At 43.2% G+C, this 15,389-nt stretch overlaps 2 protein-coding genes across 3 annotated transcripts in view; one reads left to right on the forward strand and one right to left on the reverse strand.

Annotated features, from left to right (window-relative positions):
- The first annotated feature begins 1,230 nt into the window (after positions 1-1,230).
- On the forward strand, positions 1,231-7,291 carry olfml3a (olfactomedin-like 3a). Its single transcript, XM_034591263.1, has 3 exons — positions 1,231-1,542; positions 3,988-4,300; positions 5,930-7,291. Exons 1-3 carry the CDS (start codon positions 1,432-1,434, stop codon positions 6,712-6,714), a joined length of 1,209 nt encoding a protein of 402 aa, XP_034447154.1. The 5' UTR covers positions 1,231-1,431; the 3' UTR covers positions 6,715-7,291.
- Positions 7,292-11,372: 4,081 nt separating this feature from the next.
- The window catches only part of syt6a (synaptotagmin VIa), a 59,210-nt gene continuing 55,193 nt past the window's right edge, over positions 11,373-15,389 (reverse strand). Inside the window, exons 6-7 of one of the 2 annotated variants that reach the window (XM_034591260.1) lie at positions 14,390-14,540; positions 11,373-13,460 (exon numbers count right to left, since the gene is read on the reverse strand). In XM_034591260.1, coding sequence (XP_034447151.1) covers positions 13,389-13,460; positions 14,390-14,540 — 223 coding nt within the window. In that variant the 3' untranslated portion in view covers positions 11,373-13,388. The other variant, XM_034591261.1, reaches the window with a different exon arrangement.

Consider the following 15,389-nt stretch of genomic DNA (forward strand, 5'->3'; position numbering starts at 1 on the left):
GTTGTTTATTTGGTTTTCATCCCAAGAACCAGGGCTTTAATATTTTACACACTTAATGTTCCTTTCCTCTTTCTTTAAAACTTTACCTCCGTCTGGGTCCAGAAACTTTCTGAACCCTCGTCTGTGTCGAAGGGTCACGCGTTGTCGGTCTGTGTGATTGTGTGTGTAATCAAACCCTTGTGTTTCCTGCAGCGAGAACAACCTACAGCCGCTCGCACACATCACAGCCTCACAATGTCTGTTCGAGTAACAACAAAGTGTTATTGAATAATTCTAACAGTCAGCGTGTGTGTGTGTGTGTATGTGTGTGTGTGTGTGTGTTACATGCTGGAACCAATAACCATCAACTGTGGGGACCATTGAAGCCATAAATGTCTGACTCTTGTTTAATGGAGTAAATGCAACACTGCAAATGTTTTTCTTCTTCACTTCTAAACAAGAGTTTAACAGTTTTGTGTTTTCCTCAGATTACTTTAGAAACTGGATCTTCGTTCTGCTGACACAGTCTGTGTTTAATCACTAAACTTCTTTCCTCTACACAAGTATCGCTGGCGTCCTCCTCCACTCTCTTTATGTGTATTTGCCCCTTAACGGTTTGGTTCTGTGCACATTATAAACACATTAAAAAATAACACATAACAGGAGGAATGTTGTTGTCTGCTGCTCTTCAAGCGTTTTAATAGTAAGAATTACATTTTAAGTGCATCCACTGTGGAATGTTCTTTTAAATGCCATAAACTCTTTGCATTGTTTAGCTGTAAAAACACTAATTTCAATATATTATAACAATACAGGCTTTCTATTATGTTCTAATACCTTTACTGTCTAATCCTCATATTCTGCTTTCATGGTGACTTTGTCTTTTTTGTTTCAGGGACTTTGTTTGAATTACAGCCTCTTATTTAACTCTGTATCTACACCAACGTTTATTAATGTGCACTGTTAAATAAGCTCATAAATAAATGATTGCATGCAGCAATGCAACTGATTGCATTTCATCAGGAAGCTGCATATGATAGCAGTAATGTAACAGTGTATGGATTGATGTATAAAAACCCTGCGCTCTTATTTTAACTGCTCCAAAGTGTAGAGACAGAAACTCTGAGCGTCATCAAAAATGAGTCCTAAGTTTTTGTCCGTCTTGTGTTTGAATCCCCGCTGAGACAAACACACATGCACAGACTTCCTGGAGCACATTCATTCATTTTTTTTATTTTTTTTCCGGGGACAGCAAGGGGCAAGAGGCACGAGGCTCCTCCCTGAGAGTTTGTGAAAACATTCCAGCAAATGTGAGAGCGGTCAAAGAATTGGAAAACTCTGAGCGGCCTCTTGCTCTCTCTCTGTCCGTCGCACCTCTTCACACGTGCGGTTGCACTTTGTACTGGTGTCGCTGGTGTCGTGTGAAACTCTGGACTCACAAAGAAACTCAATATGAAGCCGGTGTTGGTGCTGCTGGTTTCCACAGCCTGGACTCTGACAGCAGCTCAGTATTACTACCAGGGCCTGATGGATTATCTGGAGAACAGGTTGTTGGCCATTGAGGTAAGAAGCAACCCCTCCTTCGAACCACTGATCGATAAAATGCTGTTTTAATGGACAAAGTGGCAGCAAACTTCCCTCTTAAGTAGCTCATTAGAAATAGGAGTTCATATTTGCCAGTTCCTGATGGCCGCCGCCTCCTCCTTTGATTTGAATTTAATGTCTTAACTAATGCGGGCCAATTAATGCAATGTCTGCCCAGCTCATCAACTTGGCAAGGGGGCCTCTGGCGGGATATCAGCTGGTGCATGCAGGGCTCCGCTTCTCATGCGACACGCAGCCCCTGTTCAGCAACATTATAATTCCTTCGGCATGTAAGACAATGACACACAAGTAATGAGAACAAGTGCAACCTTTGCTGCCGTGGCATCAAACATCCCAGCGGACTAATAGAAAGGTGTCTTCTGCAAATGGGGAACAAATCTGTTTTACAACAAAGAGCCTCAGGGGGAGGCAGCGGAGTGGAGTTTGGTTTTTGTTGTTGAATTATAAAGTTTGTGTGTGTCGGGGAAAAACGTTTCTGTTGGTCTTGAGGTGAGTGTGTCGTTATTTGGAAGAGGATTAAAAAATGTTTGGTTTCCTCTCGGGGTCATTTAACTGAACTCTAATTCAAATAGTTCTTTTTCTTTTTCATCAAGTGCAAAAATGACAAATCATCAAGTTGTAATCCGCATGAAATGAAGCGTCTATTTACGGCTTAATCCCGCTCACTTCGCCCCCCCCCCCCCCCCGTGGCTTCCCTCCAGTCTCAATTTCAATATGCACTGATACGAGCACGGGCATTTCATCAGCAAGTTTTCATTGAGCTTCCATTTCCATTTGACCACGGGCCTACAAGCGAGCGTGGGGGGAGAAAATGAAAGCGAGGCGGAGGAGACAGTGGAGCAGCCGTCAGTTATTACATCTTACCGTGAATTATTCACCTGTCAGTCACGACAATGAGGAAACACAGCGCTGTCCAGTGTTCGCTGATGATGCTTTGATTCAAACAGACACTTTTTTACCATCTGGAATTTGTCGTGGTGGGCAACAGAAACCAGCACCGAGGCCCAGCGGTGCTTTGAGATAACACGCTAACGTCAGCATGAAGACGTTCCTCGTTATGATAATGCTAACAGGTTGAGGTTTGGTGCATTTAATGCAACATCTGCAGGATTAGCAAGAAGAAGGAAAAACACGAGATGTGATTACAAACCGGTTTGCTGTGGTTATCTTCTCCCCCGAGGAGGTTGTGTTTACACCCTTGTCTGTTTGTTTGTATGTTTGTTTGATTCTATACAAGATTACACAATAATTAATTGCATGATTACCATGAAACTTGGTGGTAGGATGTGGAAAAACCCATCACATGTTGGTGCAGATCTGAATCAGGGGGCAGATCCAGGAATTTGTATTCTCTTCAACATTTTCCCCGTTAACCCAGGAAGTAATTCATGGATCTTGATGAAATATGACATATTTAGGGTATCGATATCTATGAGTGTGTGAGGATTGGTGCAGCTTGATTGGATCTAGGGGGTCGGTTGGACCATATAATGCTAACAGTGCTAACAGCCCTTATTAGTATATTCTGAGACGTGTATATACATAACTAGATACAAACAGTATATAACCCATCGTCTTCTATTAAGATTGTTCTTGATTAAGAAGTTTCGGTTCATTTCCCACTTTGCTGTTTAACATTATGATTTAAATAAACTGACGCAGGATAACTTTCATGTTTACCATCTTATTTTAGCAAAAAAAATTCATATTCTTTGTATTATAAGCAGGCCGAGGGGAATGTTGTCACTTTTGCAGATATTGTAGTGCTACTCAAATTAAAATTTTGATCTTACTGTTTTTCTTTTTGTGCAGACTGCATAATAATATGCAGTCTGATTAGGTATCATCAGCCATAATAAGCTATTAAGACACAACCGCCCTGTTCTCCACTGATTATCCTAACACTCAATTTCTGTCTTAATCATACTTTATATATAAAAACTCATCAGTGTGTGTTTATATAAACAGTATTTTGCATTTCTATGATTGTGGAACGTGACCGAGCTCAGTCGCTCCCCCTCATGTTACCTCGAAACCCGATGTAACTGTAGTAGACTCTTCTTCCTTCAGTCTCTGCACCATTTTCCTATAAGCTCATATCATATGATTCTATCAAAACTATGTTTCTACCAAGAACTTCAACCTTGACAAACCAAAGGCTCATCAGAATTCCTCCTCAGGGAACTAAGACTGTCTGCACAGGATTTCATGGCCATGTGTTAAATAGTGAATGAGATATTAGAGTGTGGGCCAACAGACTGCAGCCCCTGCAGCCATCAAGGGGCTGAAGGGCTGAACAAAGTAAATATACTGTTGCTCCTCGTTAGGTAACTTAGGTAACAGTAAAAACCAGACAGATCTCATCCTGCAGTGGGTTACACGTGGGTTTTTTGCTCTTCCCAGGACCGCATGCAGTTTTGGCACGACCAGTCCCATCGGTACCACACAGAGCTGCAGGATTTCAGAAAGTTAACTGCCGAGACCGTGGATGGACTGAGCAACGAGCACGGCTCCCTGTTCAAAGACCTGGAAGGAGCCGCGGTGCGAGTGGACCGGGTGGAGCGGGAGATGGACTACGTGGGGGCGCAGACTTCGCCTCGGGCCTGTGCCAAACAGGCAGAGAAGGTGGTGGAGCAGGGGGTCTGGGGGCTGGAGGAGAGCAGAGGAGAGGAGGAGGAGGAGGACGACTGGGAGGAGCTGCACTCCAGAGTCTCTGGTGAGCTGCAGGGAAAAACACAAACACACTTTGGACACATGTGCTCTGCTGCATTTCATCCTTTATTTTTCAGCCCACCCTGGAGGTTCGGTAGCATACATGCCTCAGAGTTTCAGTTTGCATTACACATCTCAGCGGGCACAACACCAGCCCCTTCTGCTGAGCCGCTGTCTTGGAAAAACCATGCTCCTGGAAAATGGGAAACAAACACGGCGTTGTTACAAGTCATTTAACGGAGTCAGCGGACAGTCATGTTTTCCAGGAGAAATGTGGCTCATTGGTGCGACTCATTTATTTCAGCAGAGCTAAACTCCCCAGAAACGGTTTCTGCTGTTTGAGCACAGCCCTCGTCTTTATAAACTCAACATCCAAGAAGAGTGCTGAAGTACAAGTGGAGCACTGAGTCATTCACTCAGGTAACACACGGATTTATCACCCAATTAGAGCACGATGCGGAAAGTTGTGGAATCAGATTTTAATTCCATGAGACACATCAACCCTGAGTGTGGCACATTAAGCATCAGATCTATAGTGTTGCACTTAATTGGTTCCAGAAGCTAAACGGCTGATGTTAGATCATCAAATTCCTTTGGTGCCATTTATACCGACTCTTCTCACGAAGCAAGAAAGAAACGCACGGATGTCTTTGTTATTCTGACTTAACGACACAATCGATAACACACAGAATTATGCAGAATAAAGGTTTCTCTCTCTCTCTGTGTGAGATCTGGAGCAGTGGCTCTGCAGAGAGGAGGGACAGGAAACTGCCCTGAGGTCAGCGGCGTTAATCTCCGAGCTCATGTTCGCGGGAGTGAGGTCCGCACACAGCGACCCATTGTGAACGTCTGTGGAACGACCCAGAACGAACTGCACTGCATCGCGGGGTCACCACTTCGGGTTTTCTCAGCATAATGCAAATTTCCCCTCAGGACACATCAGTGGGGGGGGGAACCTTTGTTCGTGTATTTTTGTGAAAGCGCAGGATTTATTTTTACTTCTCTCACAAAAAGCATCTTCGTGCTGTCATGTTTGCTGCACTCAAACTTCCTCTCGTTATGAGTCTGTGTGTTCAATTTCCCCTTGACTGCTTTTAAATCTGCCTGAATTCGGAAAAGTCCATATTCTGACTGCTGCAGGCGGCTTAAAGTTTCTAAACGCCAGACTGCAGACACACATTTCATTTTACTGCAACATGGTAATGGAGCTAATGATGACAGCGGATTTAAATAGTTGTATTTTCAGTTTCCTAAACAAAGTTTTCACTTTTAATTCCCCTTCAGGTTGATTTATTACCCCTGCAATGTTTCAAATCATTCAACCATAATGTGGAAACAAAAATATAATTTAGAAAGAGTTAAATCTGCTGTATCAGGAATGTGTGTGAGCGTCCCGACTCCCTCCACAATGAGAATTTTATTATAAAAAGTTTAGAAATTGAAATGCATACGGAATCTGGGAAAACACTTTAGAAAACCAGCAGCTCCCTTCACTTAGCAGCTCTGTTACATCCCATGAGAGACTGAAGGAGCTCAACGGGCAAAGGAACAATCCAGCAAAGTTCCTCGATGGTTCCTGGTTTCCACACACGAAGCATTATCCTTCTACTTTGTGTCTTTTTTTTTCTTTCAGACTGTGTAGAAATCATCTCTGGCATCAGATCGGTGAAGATCCTGAAGAGAGTGGGCGGCCCCAAGGGGATGTGGACCAGAGACCCCAGGTCCTCCAGGGTGTACGTCTTTAACGGGACATCAGGAGACGTCATCTACCAGTTCAACTCTGTTCAGGACTTCTCCCGTTCTCCGGGAGTCGCCGGCAGCACACAGATCCGGCTGCCGTTTGCCTGGAGCGGTCCTGGCAGTGCTGTGCATAACGGATATTTGTACTACATAATGCAGGAGGCTGACACAGATCTGCAGGTTGTCAAATATGACCTGATGAGTGGCGTAGTGACGGATATCGCCATGTTCCCTGTGGACAGCCGTGCTAGTGTTTACAACCTCAACCCTGAGACTGTTGCGGACCTCGCAGCAGATGACGAGGGCCTCTGGCTCCTGTTCGCCTCGAGTGACAGTGAGCCCAACATCAACCTTGCAAAGATGGACCCTGCCACGCTCGATATAGAACAAATCTGGGACACCCGGTGCCCAAGGGACAACGCGGAGGCGGCTTTTGTGGTCTGTGGGACCGTCTATGTCGTTTACAACACCCGCCTGGTCAGTCGCTCGCGGATCCAGTGCGTTTTTGACGTCAACGACATCGTGATCAGCGAGGAGGCTCCCCTGCTCTACTTCCCCAGGAGGTACGGAGCTCACGCTAGTCTGAAATACAACCCAGAGGAGAAGCAGCTCTACGGTTGGGACGACGGCTACCAAATCATTTACAGACTGACCATGAAGAGGAAGCTGCTGGTGTGACAGCGGGGGAAGTGGTGTCATGTTCTCAAAGGCAAGGATAGAAAAATAGGGGCATTAAATCTGTACATATCCTTCCCATGATAGGGCTTAACGTTGCCTGAGTAATGGGATTTCCACTGTTACTGAACATGCCTCTGCAATAGTCAACAATGCATCTGCCAGATGCCGGTCAACCCTTGAGGGGAAACCTTTTGGAAGTTTTGCACAGAGACTGGGAAGCGTTTCCCTTTGCTTCCAGTCTCGGTGCTAAGCTAAGTTAGCCAGCTGCACTGGTTTGAGAACCAGAGTTTGTAATCTTGTCCAGCGACATCTTATTTTATTTCAAACCAAAAGTCCCCATATTTGGAGAAGCGAGGGGGGGTGGAGCCTGACTGAGTCTGAGGACGCTGCACCTACACCTGGGATCTGCACCGATTGGACGGTAGTAGCTGTCAATCACACAGCATCCATGCCCCAATGCATATTTGACTCTTAATGGACCATAATTTACTAAATGAATCAGCTGTATTGAAAACTTGAAACTAGAGATTGAGACATAAACTGTTATAAACTTAAGTGTAAATCAAGACGTGGTCATTTTTTCATACCTTTCTCTAGAAACTGCCCCATTTGTGCAACCAGGGGAGTCGCCCCCTGCTGGTCATTTAAGAGAATGCAATGATTTCAGGGTCTTCTATATTGGCTTATCTTAAATTTTCTTTACATACAGTCGTAATATAACATGATCATCTTAAAACAATGAAATTTCTGGTAATCAGGGCTTTTCCGGATGATCAGCAACATATGCGTCGGTAAAGTAGGTTTCTTTAGGCCAATTTTGAGGTTATATATTATATTATCATATAATTATTTTAAATGTGTGATACACTTCGTTCCCGTATCACTTATTCTGCGTGTAGCAAGTCGCTAACTCTTGTAGACGCTGGTTCAGTGACATAAATAACGAGAAGTCACACTCGGGCTTGAGGAATTAGCAGGATACAAAAATCTGAACCTTGCACTAACCTCACAATCTGTAGACTCTACATTCATCGATATATTTTATACAGATCACAGATAATATCTCACATTTTTAAATATATAAATTAGCCTCCTGAACGAATTATTTACCAATTGAATCCTTTTCATATTGTGTAAAATACCCCAAAAGCCAACAAAAGGACATGGAAATGCCAATTAGTTTAATGGTGTTTGTGGAGTCTGCTCGCTCTGTGGTGTGTGTGTATGTGTGTGTGTGTGTGTGTGTGTGTGTGTGTGTGTGTGTGTGTGTGTGTGTGAATGTGTGTGTGTGTGTGTGTGTCCTCTCCTCATTTAATTTGACCATTTGACTCAGCGGGAATCCCGTTTCCTTCGCGTCCCCCTCACCGCTTGTTAAGCCACTCGCTGTGTTGTTATTGTGTTTTGTGTGTTTGCCACAAAACCAACAACGCCGAGCTCATTTTGCATAAGTCTTTTAATCAAAGAAAAAGAAAAATCCTGTCACAGAACCGATAACACATCACACCGCATGGGAGAGAATAGAACAAACTCTGGTCTGCCGTTGATCATCAGACTTGATGAAACCAAAGAACGAGGATTCGTGGCTGCTGTGCTGTTTCATTTGACTTTATTACACACCGGCCTCACTTGTTGCGAGTCCTGATAACGATCTAGAATCTAAAGTGAACTCATAATAGACTCGTCTTAGACTAACTAACCGTTGATGTCCACCAACCAGAACGTTTTTTTTTTTTCTCAAACATTTCTATAATTACAGATACAAAATGCTCAATAAAAAAATTGGAAATTCAGTGCTATCATAACAGTTAGGAGGGGAAACGAGATCATATCAAGAAACATCACAATAGTAGGCAAAGCTAGAGGGTTTTGAAACAGTCGATAAATGGAGGCAATTGATTTAACAGGTTTCTTCTACGATGAAAACACACATATCAGAGAAATATATGACCATCATAAAGCACGTGTTTTTTTTCTTTTTCTTCAAAACAAGAGGTGGAACAGAAACGACTTTTCGACCACTTGTTTAGATGATTTTTTTTTTCACATTTAAATAAAGTATCAGAAACCTAAGAGAGGAAGTTCAACAACAGCATGAATGAGAGCGAGTCTCTAAAGCGTCACGTCCGTGGAGGGGGGTGTCGATTTCCCGGGATGGATTACGCCGAGCACGAACTATAATGCACTGACTCACTCTCGCTACAACAAGTGCCAATTAGAGAAATGCCACTGCTGCGGTGGATGCTGACCCGTCCACCCATCATCAGCTGTCGTCTCGCTCTCCCACACACACACTGAGCCACTGAACAGCTCGCTCGCTCTGGGTAAACGAAACCCACGGAGGAAATGGCTAAAACAGATCCTGCCGGGTCTGCTGAACGCATCTTCACGTCTCCACGTCTGGCCAACGACACTTTCACAAACTCCGTGATATATAGTGTGTTCAATGCACTGCGTTCTGTAACAGTTTTGGCGTTCTGTGCTTTTACTCGTCCTCTGCTGCTGAGCGAGGCCCCGGCAGCAGAGTCTAGACGAGTCCACGGCCAAAGAGCACGGTTACAGATCAGATTAAAAAGTTGCTGCTGTTGAGATAACACCAAACTGAATTCTGTTCAATAAACGGTCCTCACATTAAAAAGACGTTATCAGTACAAGTTTCACCCAGTTTGCACTTTTCCTGCCTGATATCACATCGACTCCGGAGCGCATTCTGGCCTGAATGAACTGATTGTATCTGTGTTTGCCAATTACAGCAAAAAAATATATAGAAAACACAATTAAATATCAATTTCTAGTGGAGCATAAACTGAGAACTGGAGGAAAATAATGTTTCTCACAGAAATATGGATCCTCCTTTTCAATAAGACCTGTTTTCTTTTATATTATAAGAGACCCAGGAAGCAGCAGGGGATAGAAAACCTAACCTACATTTTCTGTGTTTAGAAATAAAGCAGCTTGTTGGAAAACCATTAAAATAATTGAAAAGGTGACTGTGTACGTGGCTCTAATTCTTACATTTAAAATGGCTTATAGAGGAACAGTGAGTACAGTGGAGATCAACACGTGCAAATAGAGACAATGAAAGCAAATCAAGAAATTCGTGATTGCAATTAATCCCAATGCAACGCAATTAAGAAACGTGCTGCAGGTTGATGTGATGTTCTAGCGAGGAGAACCCGAATGCAGGCACTGAAGCAAAGGCAGGGGAAGTTGAGTTCAATGGAAAAACACTAAACACGCTTATAGTCATTGAAGGAAGGCAGAAAACAGACGATCCAATTATACTAGAAAAAGTCCAGCAGCAAAACAGGAAGAAACAAACAGGACTGAAATGAACCGAATGCAAAAGACAACCTGAGACAAAGGGAAACACAGAGACGACAGAGGCAGAACAGTTGTTGTTCATAATTAAACACACGTGACACACATGAGGAACAGGTGCAGACAATCACAAGAGTGGGAAACAGGAGGAAGACGAGGAAGAGGAGGGTAAAGCAAGAGAGACACAAGGAGAGTTTCAAAATAAAGCAGCAGAAATGGGAAAACAAGGTAAGTCCATAACATAGAAACGTCCACACACGATAAAGTGATGAACCTTGCTGTGTTAAATACATTTTAGCTAATTTCACAATAACTTCCAACCTCAGTAACTTCAATAAGGGTCACAAACTGAACTCTGAGCAGGTCCCAGATCAGTTCATCGATCTTTCGTTTCTGCATTTGGTTGCGTTGTCTGTATATTTGCAGCTGATTTCAATTCGCTTTGCTTGTGTTTTTTCTATTTGCATGTAAATAAATACAAAGTGTTTCCATCCACCCATTTTTTAATTTGCACATAAAGACACAAAGTGGAGACACTGGAAAATGTAATATTCGCAAGATGTGTTGAATTGGGAAAATTTAGTGAATCAGTAAAATCGAAAAAGTATCAAAGAGCAAATCTGGAAACAGGTTTAGAGAATAAATCTGAGACGTTAACATCCACAGACGCTTCGATGGAGAAATGACAAATAGCAGCAGATGAAACATCAGATCTTTGACTCACAGGAAACTGATCTCAATCTAACATGAAACAAACATAAATGCAACATGTTTTATCCTCTGTTTTCATTCTTTTGAAATTAGACTGGTGCTCTTTACTTAATGTACCTTGTGCTTCTGCAGAGGTTTAATAGAAAATAGCTATAATATAATAATTAGTGGCACCAGCTGTTATTCTCCATATACCTGAATCAAACTTAACAGTAGTGGTTGGAAATGCAGTTTAATTTGCAAATCTTCTTTCATTTTGGAGCAGATTTGTGCGAATGGCTGATTCTAATTCTAGTTACAAAAAAACCCCACACACACAATATACACATTAGCTCTGGCTGGTACAGAGAAATGAAATCTTCTTCTGTCCCAGAACGTCAACACACGACACAAATTAAATACACAAAAGCTTCCCTCACGCACAACAGCAACAGTGATGAGATAATATTGATTGAGATTTTAAAAATGTACCGCACGCTAGATCCAGTAAATGGCAGATGTGTTACATTTAGTGCAAAACTGCATATTAGTTGCAGTTAATTCGGCCAAAGCTTCATTCGTTAAGATCAAATGTGTAAATATAAGATTTATCAGCCACATTTCAGCCTTGAGACTCTTTTTTTTTTTCCTCTTTTCTCTGACAGATGATAATTAAGACAAAGTGATGAGTTTTTCTAAAAGTCATTAGTCCGTCAATACTCCAGCGTTACTCCTCCCACACGATAAATCCCAACACACTACAAAGTGACGAGCTCGGCATCGATCACAACGTTTGACAAATGGCCACAAACACACATCGTAAAAACAAATCCTGGGGACGTGACCAGAACACACGATTTACTGTCTTTCCTGGGATGTCAAACGTTTTCCTCTCATTGTTTTTCTATTAATAATCGACCCCAGGTGTTTGTTGTTTTCCACCTGTGTGCGCTGGCATTTAATGACGATGTTGCCTGCAGCAGATAAAACTACTACTGGAGGTGAACCTGGAGGGAAATAATGTTCTCATCGCAAAGTTCTATAGAACCACTGAAGCAGGTAGAAAACTGAAATCCAGACCTTAACTGGCACCGATTGGTGTGCGTATCCTTGGCTTGTTTTAGATTTTAAAACTTATTTTGTAGTTATTTTTCATGGCTTCATTGCCTGTCGAGTTAAAAATCGGCAGATGAGTCGACAGCGGATCTGTGCATCTTATAACAAACACTTATCATAAATAGAGCAAATGATTCCAGGGGATCCATCGAAGGAATCAAAGAAAAAAACGGATGTAAGAGCAGTGCTGCATTTTTCTCCTCATATCAAATATGTTCAGAAATATTCCATGTACCACACGTTCAAGATTGATTCTCCCTGTGCAACAGTACGATAAATGACAGGATAAATATCAAGAGAGTTGCATGTTTTAGGAGTTTAGGTTTTTCTCAATCATCACCACCAACAAGGCTACATATATATATATACTTTTTTTTTGTATCTATACCTATCATCACATCTTTTTCTGTATGGACAAAAGGAAACACACACACACACACACACACACACACACAGTACGTTTCGAAGAGTGTTTGTCTGAAGGATGAGTGTTTGTGTGAGTTTTCACTTGGAAGAAAAGGGTGAGTTTGCTCTGAATGCTAAACGGAGGAGAGGTAAAGGTGTGTAACGTGTGCTCACAACAATCCCTCTGAAACCTCCACAGCTCCACCAGCTCTTTTAAAATCTTGTCAGCTTGTGGTTCTACTTCGAGCTATTTGTGCCTTTAACAGGGAATTCAGCCGTCTAATATTGTGAATTGACAAAAAAAACTGAAATCAGCAACAACACTGCAGCCGTTTTGAACAAAAAAAACACAACACAATAATCCTCAGTTCTTTCTTCTTCTTCTTATTCATTCTGCAAAACTGTTTTGTCACGGCCGCTTGCGTAAAGCGTCAAATCGTCAAGACGAGAATGTTTTTCGTTTTCGGCCTCGGTACGACGGAGATCAGCCTAATCGCTGAAGAAACTGGAAGTACAGCTGGAGCTCTGGAAATCACCTCACTCGTGTTATTCACAAAACGATGCCTGACGGAGCGGTTTTACATCTAAAAGTTCCAAAATGCTACAGTTCGGTATTGTTTTATGCTAATGCGGCACCGGAGAACTCGACGTGAGAGAGCCGCGGAGTTTTGAAGTCTGTCCTTCAACCCCACACGTGTCCTCAGTCCGACTCCCTGCTGCTCCCAGCGAGCGACACCCAGCTGGGTTCTTCCATCAAAGAGTCTCTGCAGCTGAACACTCGGCGTGTGGAAAGTCTCTGAGATCTGTTCGGGCCCCGGACGGCTCAATATCAAATGTCCAGCCAGGCTCCTCTGAGGACGACGCGGGTCACGACGAGGCCCACGTCTCAAATCAGAGACCCTAAAACCCTGAAAAGACGAAGTGCTTCACACAACTTAGCCGGCTGACGGTGGTCCTAGATCAGTTCTGGGGAGAGTGCTCCGGGACTAGACTCGAGGGACGGAGGACAGAGAAGGAGAGAGAGAGAGAGAGAGAGAGGGAGAGAGACAGTGGGGTTGTGTTTCTCCTCAATCAGACAGACAGGACGTGGATCAGCAGGAGGGAGGAAACCCCCTTCTGGGCGGCCGGGTCACAGGTGGCTCTGCTCAGGGGCTGGCGGGGGGCCGGGGCGAGGGGCAGGAGCCTTGGCTGTCGAAGCTGGCCGTCCTCGCCTTCCACTGCAGGACACAGAGACACAAGGCGATGATTCATGGAGGCACACGCTGATTATTTTTACAGCACTGTCACTCTCAGGTCACAACACAGAGCGAGTATCTGCACTGAGGAGAGAGACTGTGCTACAGGAACACGAGGAGAGAATGGATTCACTGTTTTCCACTCACGTAAGGAACAACAATAATAATGAGAAGAAGATTTATTAAGATAATGAAGGGAAATCAAACAATGAAATCTTTATTCATGCTCATTTATAATATTAAATAGCAGATGGAGGATAAAGGTAATAACAGGATTATGATGAAAAGAAGGGATAAGGTTGAAATTGTTTAAAAGCAACAGAGGTTGTTTTTCTAATGTGGTACATAAAAGACGTGTTAATCGGTAGCTAGCATGCTAACGCTACATCGTTATTGCTGATGCTGCACGATAATCCCATTTCGATATAATTTCATGCTGCATCCCCCCCCCTCTGTGTCGTTCTTCAACTTTTACTTGAGGATGTTTTTGTTCATTTATTTGTACTTTTACTTAAGTAAAACGTTTGAGTTCTTCCTCCACCTCTGGCTGTTAGTAGTTTAATTGCATTAATTACTTTGATTTGAGTAAATTTGGAGTAAAGACTGGTTTTCAGGCCAGTTCTGCTGTTTTAAAGAGCAGCATTTTCTCAGCAGAAAGTGGAAACCAGTCTACCTTGAAAAATGTGTGTATTGTGCGTTGAGGTTTTCCTGGGAAATGTCTCAGAGCAGGAGTTCAGTCTTAATTGACAAACATGAGCTGTGAGCTGCTGCAGCTGCAGCCATCTGAAGCCTCGGCCCCCGGAGCAACGCATTACCTGAGAATTACCAGGAAAAGCCCCTGATTCCTCATTCTACACGATGAACACGCACAGAATAATCCTTTAAAACAACGACTCCCCTCTCAAACCTACCTCCTTCTCGGATTTCTTAGACTCCAGCAGGGGGTGCCAGTGTGCAATGGGCTTGCGTGGATAAGCCAGCATTTCGTTCCAGTGGTCCCTGCTGAGTCCCTCGGCACTGCACCCAACCCGCATCACGCCAATGATCTCATTATGACCTACCCTGTGGGGACAAACACAAATAAATGCACGTATGAATACGTCTGATTCAACCTGACACGACATCTACATACATCAGAGTATTGTTTGTAATTGCACGGAGGACGTCTCGTAATCGAAGGAGACACAAATCTGCATCTGGACGTCGTCTCGATCGAGGCGGCGAACCTGTCCCCCGATGTGACACTGGAATTGCTTCATCTCACGAAGGCCATCAAAACAGATCTATTAACCGCGTCTGAAGGATAAATGGGAGCGGACTTTGTTCTCCTTGACAATAATCCTTGGATTATTAACACGACTTGATTTAATCCCAGCATAAGAGCAGACGACGGAGAGAACACAAGGATGCGATGTTTCTAATCCTGGGTGTGTCTGCTCCTTTTATAGAACACAGTTCAAGTCTGACCTTTTGAGTCTGACCTTTAACTTGCACGTTCTCTTCCTGTCAGCTCTCTGCACCGCGTCCACCCCCCCCCCCTCTCCGGTTAGAGCTTCACATAAAAGCTAGTGAATGAGCTTTTCTCTGAAGGAACGCAACATTAGACACGAGGGAGGATCTGAATCTTCGTAGGATTAACTTCATACATGTTTTAAGACTCAGTGCTTCTAATAATTGATGTTGCTTTTCCACAAAAGAAAGTTCAACTAGCTTGTTAAATAGCATTAAATAGTAAATACCTCTCATCTCCCTCACTGAAGAAAACCCCAGACTCTGAAACTTGCTTTTCAGTTCAAAGGTTCAACTTCTTGACACAAGACGTCTCCTACTTCACCTCAAGTTTCTATATATATATTTTATTGGATTATGATCGGCAAGTATTAAAGTAATACTTTAAATTCAAGGTGAGCA

This window comes from Hippoglossus hippoglossus, chromosome 7 (assembly GCF_009819705.1).
Source record: "Hippoglossus hippoglossus isolate fHipHip1 chromosome 7, fHipHip1.pri, whole genome shotgun sequence".
Taxonomy (NCBI): Eukaryota; Metazoa; Chordata; class Actinopteri; order Pleuronectiformes; family Pleuronectidae; genus Hippoglossus; species Hippoglossus hippoglossus.